The sequence below is a fragment of the Neophocaena asiaeorientalis genome, unplaced genomic scaffold (assembly GCF_003031525.2).
Source record: "Neophocaena asiaeorientalis asiaeorientalis breed wild unplaced genomic scaffold, Neophocaena_asiaeorientalis_V1.1 scaffold218, whole genome shotgun sequence".
Classification (NCBI taxonomy): domain Eukaryota; kingdom Metazoa; phylum Chordata; class Mammalia; order Artiodactyla; family Phocoenidae; genus Neophocaena; species Neophocaena asiaeorientalis.
The window spans coordinates 11213411-11228437 of record NW_020172818.1 but is presented as its reverse complement, the minus strand read 5'-3'; the positions used below and the strand labels follow the sequence as shown (position 1 = coordinate 11228437).

General features: G+C 45.3%; 1 protein-coding gene across 1 annotated transcript in view; it reads left to right on the top strand.

Moving 5' to 3' along the window:
• The window catches only part of OTOP1 (otopetrin 1), a 39796-nt gene that overhangs the window by 16538 nt on the left and 8231 nt on the right, over positions 1-15027 (top strand). The window contains 3 exon segments of the mRNA XM_024741847.1: positions 535-593; positions 6781-6911; positions 9870-10795. Coding sequence (XP_024597615.1) covers positions 535-593; positions 6781-6911; positions 9870-10795 — 1116 coding nt within the window.

The window sequence follows — 15027 nt, the reverse complement described above, 5'->3', positions numbered from 1 at the left end:
CCGATACAGCCCCCATCCTGAGTTGCTACTAGTGACTGCGTGGCCAGGGGCCTGGGCAGCGTATATAACAGAGTGAAATAAAAGACCAGCTTGAATTAATTCTGTTCCTCATTTAAAGCACTCAGAATCTGGTTTCCGGCCACTGACGTAGTAACAGTTCAGTGAATATTTCTCGAATGAAGCCTGATAAGGATGACATAAACACGTGAACAGGGGTTATGGTAGGCAGGCTGCCACTCCCCAAGCCCCGCCCCATGGCAGACTCGTCACTATTTCCTCCTAAACCTGGAGGCCTCCATCTGGTTCTCACGGCAGTGCCCCTGCAGCACTGTTCCCCCCAACACCCCCGGGAATGGCACTGCCACCTGAGATGAGGATAGTGACTTGCCATTTTGGGGCGGGGGAGGTCACTGCACTGACTTTCCCAAAATTTTTCACACCTTTCCCTTAGGTTTTATAGCTTCTCAAGGGTGCAGATACAGTGATGGCTTTCCCATTGATGTATCTTTTTTTTCTTCCTTTATTTCCATTTAGGTGTACTTTCTTTGGGGGCACGCAAAGGATATCATCCAATCTTTCAAAACACTGGAAAGGTAAAAATCATGGGTAATTGCTTACGTGTTGAATTTAATGTTCATTTGAAACAAACAAAACTCATCACTGCCGTCTTGATTGGGGTTTTTTTGGGGGGGTTTGAACTGACTTTATTATTCTGTAAATGTGAATTTTACAAAGCGCTTTACAATGAACAATCACATCTTCTTGTTTGTTTGTAACGGATTTCACCTCCCGAAACGGCTCTGAGCACACTGCAAGCCCTCGGTTTCCTGGTCGCTGGCGGACGCTGTGTCTTCTGAGTTATGATACGGTGTCAGCCGTGGCGAAAAAGCAACAGTCTGGACTCTGCCAACTAGCTTGCTTGGGTTTTAAATGAGACCGAATCTCCTCTCCATTCTGACAAGCAAAGCCTTCATTTGTGGCCTGGGAAGGGGACCCTCTGCTTTGGCCTCTCTGGGACAGCTCTGGAAGTAGGGTGTTGTGGGTTGGATTTCACTTCTGCTGTCTTAGAAACTTCCCCTTTATGAGCTTCAGTTTTTCTCATCTGTAAAATGGAGATAATAGCATAGCCAACCTCTGGGGACTGGATGAAATAATTCATGTAAAGCTTGTTCCTGGCATAGAACAAGGACTCAGTAAGTGTTGGCTCTATTATTATCTCTGATCACCTCTCCCTCGAGATGATTGTGAAGATCAAGGGAGAGAATTTACAGGATAAGAGGGTGAATTACCTAAACGCATGGTATGATTATCATGTAAGAAAGCCTCTGTGCACACATACAGGGGAATCAAGGGATGACTATTTGGTTTCTAGAAAGATCCCTCATCATATAAACTGTCAGTGAGGAACAGAAAAGTCCCCCAGTACCTCTTGAAATGAAATCTGCTATTTAAGAGAGTGACTTATATAAGACCACTGGTTGGAACTATTTTAACAGACTATTGAATTAGAAATAACTTTCATCAACCTCATTACGCAAAAAGGATCAGCTTCGACAAGGAGTGAGGCAACTATTGAGCTCCTACTGTGCGCAGAGCCTGCTGCCAGGCACTGGTGGTGATATGCAGAGGTAATGGGCCGAGCTATCCAAGCATCTGAGCATCATTCCAGGAATGTGCAGCCTGTGCTCTCCCCTGTGCAGCCCCAAGCAGTGGCCTTGGCAGTGATCTTTAACTCCCATCTTAACACGAGAAGCCACGCCTCCTGGCAGAAGGCGCCACTGCTCTGCCTCCAGGGGAGGAGAATGGACAAATGGGGTCCAATGGATAAGTCAGGGACAAATGAAGTCCAGGCCCCGATGACCCAGCAAAGGCAGCTTTAATTGTGCCTTAGGGCAGGACAAAGACTTCCACATCCATCCTCACATTTAATCCAGGCTCCGCCAGGGTAACTATGGTAACTATTCTTCTCTGCATTAAATGGATGTGGCAGGTTAGGGGACTTAGCTGGGTCTCCAGAGTGCAAGTGGCCAGCTGGGGATTCCCATCCAGTTTCTCCCATTTTGTGTGCTGGACCAGGTCACCTGGTCCTCCTTCCATCAGTGAGCCTGGGCTCCACTCGCAGCTTGAGGACAACACTTGCTGATTTTGTTCTGGGGCATGGGTTTCACTTCATCTATTCCATAGACATTCTTTAAAAAATGTCACTTTTTTTTTCCTGATAAAACTTGTAAGGGTACAGTGTAATTAAAAATCATCATAATGCCACTGTTATGGACTGAATGTTTGTGTCCCCCCCAAATGCATATGTTGAAGCCCTAACCCCCAACGTGATGGTATTAGGTGGTGCCTTTGGGAAGTAGTTAGGTCATGAGGGTCATTAGGTCCCACTAATTCTCCATGATGGGATTAGTGTTCTTAGAGGAAGAGACACCAGATCTCCCCCTTCCTCGACTCCTGCACCGAGAGCACCCAGAGGAAAGGCCACGTGAAGACACAGTGACAGGCAGCCATCTGCAAGCCAAGAAGAGAGGCATCACCAGAGACCAACTCTGCTGGCACCTTGCTCTTGGGCTTTGAGCCTCTAGAACTGTGAGAAATAAATATCTGTTGTTTTGTTATAGCAACCACAGCTAAGACAGCCGCTACCCAGAGGTCACTACTATTCACACTTTGGTCTGTTTTCTTCCAGTCTTTTTTCAGTGAATAGATATATATATTTTTTTCTTTTTTCCTTTTTACAACTGTGGTCCTGGTGAGGCTCTCTTCCTGACTTTCAGGTGCTGCCTTCTTGCCATGTCCTCACATGGCCTTTTCTCTGGGCAGGGAGAGAGAGACCTCTCTGGTGTCTCTTCCTCTTCTTATAAGGACACAAGTCCTATTGGATCAGGGCCCCACCCTTATGACCTCATTTAACCTTAATTACCTCCTTATACCCCATCTCCAAGTACAGTCACATCGGGGGTTAGGGCTTCAACATATACATTTTGAGGGGCCACAATACAGTCCATAACACATCTTGTTGGACATCGAATTTTTCTGAAAGTTTTTGTTGTTATTATAAATAGTACTGTGATGAACATCTTTGGCTAAAAATATTTTTGAACATCTCTGATTCTTTTCTTTTTTTAAATTATTTTATTGCAGTATAGTTGATTTACAATGTTGTGTTAATTTCTGATGTCTAGGAAAGTGATTCAGTTGTGTATATTCCTTTTCCATTACAATTTATTGCAGGATATTGAACATAGTTCCCTGTGCTATACAGTAGGACCTTGTTGTTTATCCTCTGGTTATTTTCTTGAGTTAAATTCCTAGAAGTAGGATTGTGGGGATAAAGGGTGAGATGTTTTCGACAAATGTATATTGGGTAGTTTGACCTACTGGGAACTCCTGGCTGAATGAAATGGGCTTTCCCATTCATAAAGCATTTTCTTTTACATGTGTTACTTATGAGAACCTCTCACAGTAGCCCTGTCAGGGACAGTAGGTATGATCATGATCCCACTTTGAGATGAGGAAACTGAGAAATGAAGTAAATGTCCAAGGTCAGGCAGCTCGCCTGTGCATAGCTGGGTGGGATCTGAATGCTGACGTTAAATCTACTGCTATTTCCATGGAATTGCAGTGGCTGCAGTGGCCAGCAGGGTTTGCTGGGTGAAATCTTTCTCTATGATTAGTTGACATCACAGTATATTAGATATATTGGGATTAACAAAATATCATTAAAATTATTTTCACCTGTTCCTTTTTACTATTCTTTAAATGTGGCTACTAAGAAATTAAAAATTACATATGTGGCTCACATCAGTGTCTTGCATTATCTTTTGGGGGAAAATGCTGTTCTAGCCCTGTACGCAGACATTTCCCACCAGGAGTTTTCATCTGAGGGAATCCTAGAGGACTGGGGCCTAGTCCTGCCTTGGCCTTGCTTGTTGAGCAATTGGAGACAAGTCTCTCCCTGTCTCTGGGCCTCTTTCCTAAACTGGATAGTGAGTGGTTTGAACTAGATATGCTTATAACTTGATTTAGCCTGTTGTTTTTTTTTTTTAAATAGGGCAAAGTGTTAACCATTTTTGAGTTACCACCTTTCAGTTTTTTTTTTTAATTTGTTTTTTCGTTGCATTGGGTCTCTGTTGTTGTGCGCAGGCTTTCTCTAGTTGTGGTGAGTGGGGTCTACTCTTCGTTGTGGTGCATGGGCTTCTCATCACGGTGGCTTCTATTGTTGCGGAGCACGGGCTCTAGGCGCGTGGGCTTCAGTAGTTGTGGCACGCGGACTCAGTAGTTGTGACTTGTGGGCTCTAAAGCGCAGGTTCAGCAGTTGTGGTGCGTGGGCTTAGTTGCTCCACGGCATGTGGGATCTTCCTGGACAAGGGCTCGAACCCATGTCCCCTGCATTGGCAGGCGGATTCTTAACCACTGTGCCACCAGGGAAATCCCACCTTTTAGTTTTAGATTTAGATGTCTCTAGAAAAATTGGGAGGTTTGATAATTCAAAATGTGCATGGCAACAAAGAGCTAGAGCCAAGTTGGGGTTGTTCCCTCCAGATGGGGGGGTGGCTGCTCAGTTAGCTACAGTCCCCAGCACTCCCTAATGTTATCCCAGGCCTGCTTTAGTCATTGACATTTCTTGCCATGCCCTGGAGTTTTTAAAACTTCCCTCTCCTGGACTTACCCTTTTTTCTGATCTTTCGAGCCAATATTCCACTCTCTGTGCTTTTAGTACATACAAGGACTTTTCTCCTGGTGTGAGAATTCCTCTTACTGGTTTGAGTCCTTTACTTTTCTCAAGAGTGAAGTTTCGAGGAGCAGCAGTTCTGAAAAAAGACCTGGAAACATAAATTGAGATTAGAGAATGGCTCACAGAACCCTTCTTCATTGTGGTCTGGGGTTATCGGATCCAAGTGTGAGAAAGGCAGCTTGGCATGAGGAAACAACGCCTGCCTTTAGTTGGTAGAACAATTTCCAGATCAAATCAACAGGAGGCTGCCAGCTCGCAGGGAGCGTTTGTGGCAGAACAGCCAGCAGCTGTGGGCGGCATTAGTATTACCTGCTCAGGTTCAGTGGACCTGGGATGAGACAACGCCATTTGGACCAGGAAAGAGGAGAAGAAAGGGGAGCTGTGTGCATTATAAGTAAAAGAAAAGCCAGCCAGCCGGAGGCAAACAGCATTGTCTGCATTTGTCAAAGGCTCTATACAATGCCTCCCAGATGTCCCGGGGAAGGCTGGCCACAATCTATAGCAACTGGGCAAGCATGAGGGGCAAGCAGATGGACAAACAGCTGACTCAGACACCCGCAGGCGGCTGTTTCCTTCCCCACTTGTGCCTGGACACTGGGAAGTTGCCAAAGGAAGCTGGAGTTCAAATGAGGAAAGACTTTGCTTGCAGTTGCTCGTGGGAACCCCAGGGGGTCATCTGGGGTTAAAACTCAGAGGAGAGGCAAGGTCAGGGTTGAGGACCCAACTGTACCATTCTTCCTGTAGGGAGATTATGGACAAGGGTGCTCTTGGTTACATGGGGAGGGGGCTCACATCCTCTGGGCCTCTGCTCTCCAACTGAGAAGTGATCAGTTACACACAGGTTTCAAGGAATTCCTCTCTCAAATCACCTGTATTTGCTGCACCTGCTCCATGCAAGGCCCATTGTTAAGCACCCTGGAAGCTACCAAAGTGAATACATCTTAAACTGGCAGCCATGGGGAATCTTTGGAGGTTTTGAAACAGACAGTGACTCCATTGGAACCATATTCCCCCAGATCCCTCCTCTGTTCTCCAGAGTCCAGAGTCCACCCTCCATGTCATTTCTTTTCTTCTTCTTTAGGAGGCAGTGTGGTCAGAGGCAAGGACAGAACTCTGAGGTCAGACGAGAACAGCCTTGTCGCTTCCTAACTTTCAAACCCCCAATGCAGCTACATATTCTATTTGTAAATAATATGGCCTAATTCCTGAACCTATCCAAGACTCCAGCATCTCAACAGTGTCGTCACAGAGCAGGATCTTTCTATGTTTCCACTCTGCCACCCTCAGGGGGTGAGGGTTTCATCCCATGCTTGTTGCTTCATGGTCACAAGATAGCTGCCAAAACTCCAGCCTTCGTGTCTGTATTGAAGGCTGGGAAAAAGGGGGAGAAGAAGTAGGCTTTTCTCATTCTGATCTCTTCCATCAAGAAAGCAAAAGCTTTTCAGTAGTGCCCAGTAGACCTCATCTCACATCCTACTGGCCACAGTGGCCATGCTTAGCTTCAAGGGAGGCCAGATGGTGAGCTTCTGGTTTGTTTTGGTGTCTTTAGAAGTAAGGGGTAAGACAGAGGGCGTGGATAATGATCATTGGGTTGGCAACCCAACAGTAAAGGCGTACCCAGTTCTCCAGATTTCCAAAGTAGTCCTTTCATCTTTCCTTCATTGTTCTATTCCCTTTTGGAAGAAAGGGTTTGGGGTATGGTGGGGTAGGTTGCCCGTTTTTAGTAAATTTCCATCCCTGTATCCCTGCTTCCAAGACCCAGATTTTTATTTGTTTTGTTTTGTCCTGTAGACAATGAGTTGAGTACTGGCAGGTTCAAGATTAAGGCAGGATGCCAAGGTTGTGGTTTTGGAAGGTCCCATAGAACTGCCAGACAGGGGACCCTCAGGACCAGAGCCTGAGCTGCCAGATGAAATCACAATCACTGCTAAGAAGGAAGCTTGTGTGTGTGCCCGTGTACATGTATGCAATGTCTCCATCTCACCTCACGGGGCTAGGAGCTTCCCAGGGCTGCTCAGGAAGTGAGTCCTTGTGTTTTTCAGGTTTGGGGTGATCCACTCAGTGTTCACCAACCTGCTTCTTTGGGTGAACAGCGTCCTGAATGAGTCAAAGCACCAACTTAACGAGCACAAGGAACGGCTCATCACCCTGGGCTTCGGGAACATAACAATAGGTGAGTGGTAAGAGTTGCCCAGCTGCCATCTTGGAACAGCTTGGAAACCTGCAGGGACCAGAATGTCCATAGATGGAGGTACAGGTTTCAAAGACCTGCAGGGTCCACCCAATTCAACATCGGCCAGACAATCCTCTGTTGTTGAAAATCTTTCAAAACCTCCTAAGTCTCTCATCCTGCTTCCATAAGTAGGGTGTGCTGAGCATAATTAAAGGTTTCTTCAGTGACTCAGGGACTTGTCAGATCCAGGGCTCATCATTTTGATCACCATTTCTCATGGTCCAGTTTGGTATGGAAATGAATGTCTTTGTTTACAACCTTGGAAGATTGGTGGTTGTTTCTGTTTGTGCTTTTAATTAAACCTCTATTACCAGTTCTTTCTACTAAAAGTATAGCTTTAAAAAATCCATAGAAGTCTAATGGTATGTTGTGGTTAATTGGTTTTCGTTCATTTGAAGTTTTATTTAACTCTACTTAGTTTATAATTTTGGCCCATCTTTATTCCCCCCTTGTTCCTATTGGAGCGCCTGTCTCATGACTCTTCATTTTCTTCCAAAATTCTTTAGCATTTGTGACCTGTTGCTTCTATATTAGAGCACTGGGGTTGAGAAGATTGTGGGGTAGAGGAAGGTGCAATGTACAGGGGACTGATGTCTCAGGTTTGGGTCTTGTTCCCATCACCTTCTAGCTGTGTGACCTTTGGAAAACATTCAACCACTCCGAGCCTCCCTTTTCTCTTTTATGAAGTGAAGGGACTTGAACCATGTACTTTCCATGAGTCCTTCCAGCTTTAATGTAATGCACATCTATCCTCTCTGTACAAACCCCGGTCAGTCCCAGAGAGCAACTTTAAACCCGTTTCCTCACCAGTGCGGTGGGGATGACAAAATTAGGGGGACACACTACATTTCTTCACCACCCCTAACAAGCAGCCTGCTCTTGGGAAGGCCATTCTCTTTGGGACCCGTCTCCTCACTGGTATCTATAACAGTAACAGCAGTGACAACAATAACAAAAAGTTTTGTTAAGCATTTTCTGAGCGGCTGGCACATTAAACTCTTGTCCCAACACTCTGAGGTAGGCAACAGTGACCTCATTATATGGGTGAAGCCATTGAGCCAGAGAGAAGTTAAGTGACTAACCCAAGATCACACAGCAGATGGACGATTGAGCTGGGATTTGAATTCCAGCAATCTGGCTCCAGAGACCTTGGTGAAGATGGGATTAGATTAATTTATAAAAAAGGACTCTGTCAGCTCTAACGTTCTGTTAATCTGAACCTTTTCTCCTGAGTATTTCCCTTGTCTTTTGCATTGTATTGTATTGTGTTACAAGTGTTGGGGAAACTCCTTTTGAATTGAAAATTGCAGTGTTCTGCAAAAGTGAGGGTAATTAATGCTACTACCAAGCTTTTTTGTCTGATTTTATAAGTAGTATCATATAAATTAAAACATATCATAAATTAAAACAATGACAAAACGTAAAGAAAAAATCCACAGTAGCACCTACCCAGAAGTGCACTTAAATGCTGTTAACATCTGGTTATTTTTTGGTCTTGGTGCTATTTATTTTTTTATAGTTGAGATCATACTGTACATATTCGATCATTTTTTTTCTACAACATACAATAAGAAATAGATTTTACATTGCAACCCAAATGAACATATACCTGTATGTGTGTACACATGAAATAATAATCTTACTATCTCAGAGACACTCAAATTTCTATTGTATTTGATTCCATTTATTCAATCCTGTTTTATTCCATTGCAATTCCATTAAAAAATATATTGGTTGCTACCCTCTAAATTGATTTCACAACTGAGTTCTGTGTTGTGGTATGCATTTAAAAATACTGGATATACAATTTGTTCTTACTTTTTTCCCATTGTTATTGTAACAATTATTTTCTTGTATCATTAAAACACAATTATAATTTTTAATGGCTGCCTACTATTCTATTGTAAGGATGTACCAAAATTCATTTAACATTTTCTAAATTGTTACACATTGAGGTGTTTCTCTTTCTTTCTCAAAAACTCACAACAAAATTTTACCTAATGCTTTGACTATATTTTTGACTTGTCCTTTAGAATAGCTTGGAATTATAGGCCAGAGACTTTATATCATCTTTAAGGCTTTTGTTGCATATTTCATTAATTACTTACAGCTTTTCCCCTCCTTGTTATGAAACGGTCCTTTATACCATTGCCAAGTGTCTTTCAGAAGGTGGGGCCTGTCTCTTGCCACACTTGCTGGCTTCGGATATTCTCAAGAGGAAAATTTTTGCTGATAAGGGGCATTTTCCCTCACAAAGTTGTTTTAAAAAAGTAATTTAAAAATCACACAGGTCAATCATATTCATATAGAAAGTTTAGAAAATACAGCGAAGCAAAATCTAGAGGGAATCTTATATAAGGTTGTATGTCAATTATATCTCAATAGAAGTTTCTTTTACTGAAAAAAAAAAAAAATTCACCTGCCATTTTTCCGCCCAGAGATAACCATTGTTAACATTTTAGTTTATGTCCTTCCAATTTTTTTCTATGTCTGTCTATCTCCCTATCTCTCTGTCTCTGTATATATATATCACCAAGATATCTATAATTTATAAAAACGGAGCCATACTCCAGCCTCTTTGGAAGCTGCTTTTGTTCAACAGTGTCTTCTGAACGTCTTTATATGCTGATGAGTAAATTTCTAAAATACCATTTGCAATGGCTGGACAATATTCTGATGTATGGATAAGATCTAATTCGTGTAATTAGTACTCTTTGGGGAGTATTCATGGCTGTCAATTTAGCCATGATATGAAACATGACCAAAAGCCATGAAATAAAGCTTTTAATTCAATGGCAAACCCAAGCATGAATCCACAGTGAGAGTATTTGTTTGTGGTTTTCTGCTTCGCCACTGAATGTTCTAATTGTCCTCCCCTGTGGTGTGTCTCCCCGCTAGTTTTAGATGACCACACGCCTCCATGTAACTGCACACCCCCGACCCTCTGCTCTGCCATCTCCCACGGGATCTACTACCTCTACCCTTTCAACATAGAATATCAGATACTGGCCTCCACGATGCTCTACGTCCTGTGGAAAAACATCGGGCGCAAAGTTGACAGTCATCAGCGTCAGAAGATGCAGTTCAGGTCTCACGGGGTCATGCTGGGCTCGGTACTGGGCCTGACCGCACTGGCTGCCACCATTGGGGTCGTGGTGGTGTATCTGATTTGGATCGGGCGTTCCAAAACCGGGAGCGAGTCAGCACTCATCATGTTCTACCTGTATGCCATCATCTTGCTAGTACTCATGGGGGCGGCAGGGCTGGCTGGGATCCGGATTTATAGGCTAGATGAGCAATCACTAGACGAGTCCAAAAATCCGGCCCGCAAACTGGATGCAGACCTGTTGGTGGGCACTGCCTCCGGCTCCTGGCTCATCTCCTGGGGCTCCATCCTGGCCATCCTCTGTGCCGAGTCCTGCCCCCCGTACACCTGGTACAACCTGCCCTACTCCATCCTGGTGGTTGTTGAGAAGTACATCCAGAACCTCTTCATCATTGAGTCTATTCACCGAGAGCCGGAGAAGCTCTCCAAGGACATCAGAACCCTGCAGGTGGTCACAGTCTACAATGGCAATACCACATCCCTCCCTTCTTGCTTCGAGAGCAGACCTGCAGCCGGGGACGTGGCTCCCCAGGACAGCGAGATGTCACATGCGGCCAATGGAAATATGTGTCTGAGAGAAGTTGATAGCAAAGAGGAAGAGGAGAAGAGCTGGGAGGGGGCCCTGGGCCCAGCCCGCCACCCCCATTTCCTGCAGGGCAATGCCCAGAGAAGAGTCTTAAGGAATATTGCAGCCTTTTTGTTCCTCTGCAATATTTCGGTAATCTGCAAGTTATTTCTTTATTTAAATATATTGATTAATCTGTTTTCCTTGCCGTTTTCAAATAAGGAATAAAGGCAGCTTTTAATCAAAATAATTTAAACGTAAGGTTAAAATATTAGACTGGAACATAGGCTTATATTCTACAAATTTGCTGACTGAGTATCTGTATGCCATGGACTGGGGTGGGAACAAAGAATTAAAGGTGAGAAGACGTAATCTCTTTCCTCAAAAAGGTCACAGTATTAGTGGGAGAGGGAGACAAGGAAAAAATATAATAGAGTGAATATGGCAAATGCTGGGACAGGGCTATCTGCAAGGTGGAATGGGAGCATGGAGTCAAAGAGGGACTTCAATAAGTAGGGGATGCTTGAGGTGAGACAGAGACTCAATTAGGAGTGCTTTTGGCTGCAAATAACAGATAGCTTGATCAGCAGTATCTTCAGTCTTAAAGACAAGAATTCTGGAAGTTGGCTATTCAGGGTTGGCCTGGCAGCTGAACCCTATCATCAAGGATCCAGGCACTGTTCACCTTTCTACTGAATGTGGTTGGCACATGGTCATAGGATGGCTGCTGCAGCACCAGGCACCACATCTGGGTTCAAGACAGGAAGACAGAGGGAAGGATTGGTGCCAGGCAATGTCTGCAATTGATGTGACCACCCCTAACTGCAAGGGAGGAGGGGGAAGTGGATGGTTTGCTTTCTAGCCTCTATAATGGACGGTAACAAGGTAGAAAAAGATGTATAATCAGCCACTCAATATTGTCTGCCTCAGCCTCAAGGAACAGTTGGAAGTTTACCAACTGTGATCAAGGCAAGAAAAAGAAAGGCTTGGGGCAGAGGGCACGTGATGTGCAAAGACACAGAGGCAAAGGACACCATGGCCTATTTGAGTAGCGTGAGCAGCTTGTCATGAATTCCATACACGTGAAGCAGGGCGGGAAGCAGGATGGAGGGTCTGGTTAGACGGGTCTGGCTTGAGCAGAGCTTCATAAGCCTGGCTGAGTCTGATCTTCACACTGAGGGCAGTAGAGGACCCTCTCAGATTTGTGTTTTAGAATGATCTAGCAGCAACGTGCAGGAAGGATGGAGGGAGGTAAGATCAAAGTCAGGGAAACCTGAACAGAAGCCCCACAGAGCTGCCCAGATAGGAAATGATGGAAACTTGAACCAGGGCAGTGCTGGTGGGGATGGTGAGAAGGAAAAGGAATACAAAGCATTGTGTATTGTTGGGATTTCTTCTAGAGGTACATAGAAGGGTGACAGGTCTGGGTAAAAAGGAGGGAGAAGCGGCCTTTGGTGCACACAGACATCAGCAGTGACTGTGTCTGGTGGAATGGTGACGACGCCCCAGCACACGGGGCCCGTCCATCATCACAGCCAACTCTCTGCTACCAGCCTCCGTATCATCAGGGCTGCTCTGTTTCCCCAGAAGCTTACTAACTTTTTAGCTTCCTCTCCCTAATGTCAGTTGGTGCATGTCCAGGGACTGCAACTTTTGATATTACCCTAAGGCCACAAAATTGGGAGGGTCCATCTGAAGCTGAAAGGGCCATGTGTCTGCCAACCGAATCTGATTCTTGCTTTGGGTCACCTGGACCTTGGTCCGCCTCCAGGTCGGCAGACAGATATGGGGAGTTCTGAAGGGAGAAGGGGTCCCAGAAGAGTGTGGCTCCAGGTGCGCCCTCTTCTTTCATCTTATAGACATTTATGGGGCATCTGCTCTGTGTCAGGAGCTATGTGGGTGCAGCAGTGAACAAAGGACTTAAAACAGGAGAACAAGAGAGAGAGATATTAATAACTACAACGGGGCTGCATTTTATATAAGGCTTACATTCCAGAGAGGGGTGTATCAGCTTAGGTTCTTATAAAGTCAGAGTTGGTTCTAGAAAGCCCCTAAAGCGTGTTGTTTTTTATGCACCCCAAGGTATGAAGATCTCTCTTTTCAGTGAGTTCAGAAAGACCACTTTCCCTGTGTTGGTTTTTTGCTTGATCACCAGGTGGTACACTTGGCTTGCTTTTTTTGGACCAGCTTGACCGAGAATAGCACTGCTACACTAGAATCGAGTGGCAACTGATGTTCTCTTGGGACCCGAAGGCCAGGTTCAGGGCTCTGGACCAGGAGAAGTAAAGGCCAGGTTCAGGGCTCTGGACCAGGAGAAGTACACGTTTTATCTCTTCATCTCTGTGCTCTGCCCCTGATGGCCCCAGGCACTGCCTCCTTTCCCTGGGGAGTGAGCCATAGGACGGAAATGAATGCAGGCTGATGTCTTAGGATGACCTGAGCCAACTCCACGGGCAACACTTTGAAACCCTGCACTTCAACCCATGTTGTGCTGAGGGCATCTGGCAGAGGCAGGAACTGTTTCTGTTCGGGACCAGGAGCTGGCGCAGAGGCAGCGGCTGGAGGTGCTGGTATGCACAACCACGTGGGGCGACTGGCAGCTGTGGGGTGGACAGTAAAGGGCGGTGGGTGTGATGATGGAAGACTTTGGGTGCTGTGGGAACACTGGGGTTCAGGGGAGGCCTCCTCTTGGTGGAGTGGGGCAGTCTGGGCGGAGCAGCAGGTACGGGGAAGGCACGGATGCAGAGCAAGGTAGGGCTTGCTGGATGCGCTCAAGAACTGGAAGGAAACCCACGTGGCTAGAACTTGGAGAGCAAGAAGAGAGAGGCGTGGCCACAAGCCAGGACTTAATCCTAAATGCAACAGAAAACCATCTAAGGGTTTTATGCTCTGAGTGACAAGATCTGATTCGTGTTTTTATTCTTTTAAATTAAATTAAATTTTAATGGTGGTAATGAACACATAACCTAAAATTTACCATTTTAACCATTTTCCAGTGTACAATTCTGTAGCATTTACTGCATTCACACGATTGTGCTACCATCACCGCCACCCACCTCTAAAACTTTTTCACTTTGCAAAACTAAAATTTTGTACTCATGAAACAACTCTCCATTCCCTCCACCCCCATCCCCTGGCGACCACCGTTCTACTCTCTTTCTCTATGAGTTTGACTCTGGGTATCTCATATAAGTGGAACCATACGGGATTTATCTCACGTGGTGCAAGGACCTTCAGGTTCATCCATGTTGTAGTCTGTGGAGGGAGAGGGATGCCAAGAGCGGCTCCCAGGTTCTGCCTTGAGTTCCTGATACATGGTGATGCTACTTACGGAGATTGGGGTCTCTGGAGGGGGAGCAGGCTTGGGAGGGGCTCAGGTGGAAGGAAGCACGTGAGTTTAGTACAGGACACTTTCAGTGGTAAGGACATCCAAGTGGACATAACCAACAGGCAGATATTTTGGTTTTCTATTGCTGTGTAACCAGTGACCCCAAATGCATGACAAAAACAACAACCATTTTACTATGTCTCAGGAACTTGTGGATTAGGAATTCTGGCAGGGCTTGGCTGGACAATTCTATTCCTAATGAAACTGACTGAAGCTACTGGATGGGCTGCTTGGGTTGGAAAGTCCACGATCTGGTGCCTTGGGTTGGGGAGGCTGAAAGGCTGGACTCAGTGGGGACTCTGGCTGCAGCGTATTCATGGGGACTCTCCAGCACAGCGGTCTCAGGGGAGGTGGACTTCTTAGGTGATGGCTCAGGACCCAGAGCCAGGCTTCCAAAGGACTGGAAGTGCCAGTCTCTTAAGGTCTGGGTGTGGACATTGCACGGCACCATTTCTGCCATATTTTATGGGTCCAGCAGTGATAGCGTCCACCCAGATTCAAGGGAAGGGGGCATAGGTTGCCTTTCAAGGGGATGAGTAGCAAGAATTATAGCCAACTTCACAGCAGATGGAAAGATCTGGATTTCAGGAAAGAGGTCCATAAACTCTTCTTTTATTCTCATTTTCATTCTTTTTTCTTTTTAACATATTTAATGGAGTATAATTTGCTTTACAATGTTGTGTTAGTTTCTGCTGTGTATAACAAAGTGAATCAGCTATACATATACATATATCCCTGTTTCTCCTCACTCTTGCGTCTCCCTCCCACCCTCCCTATCCCACCCCTCTAGGTGGTCACAAAGCACCGAGCTGATCTCCCTGTGCTATGCAGCTATTTTCCCCTAGCTATCTGTTTTACATTTGGTAGTGTATATATGCCAATGCTATTCTTTCACTTCATCCCAGCTTACCCTTTCACCTCCCCGTGTCCTCAAGTCCATTCTCTATGTCTGTGTCTTTATTTCTGTCCTGCCCCTAGGTTCATCAGAGCCTTTTTT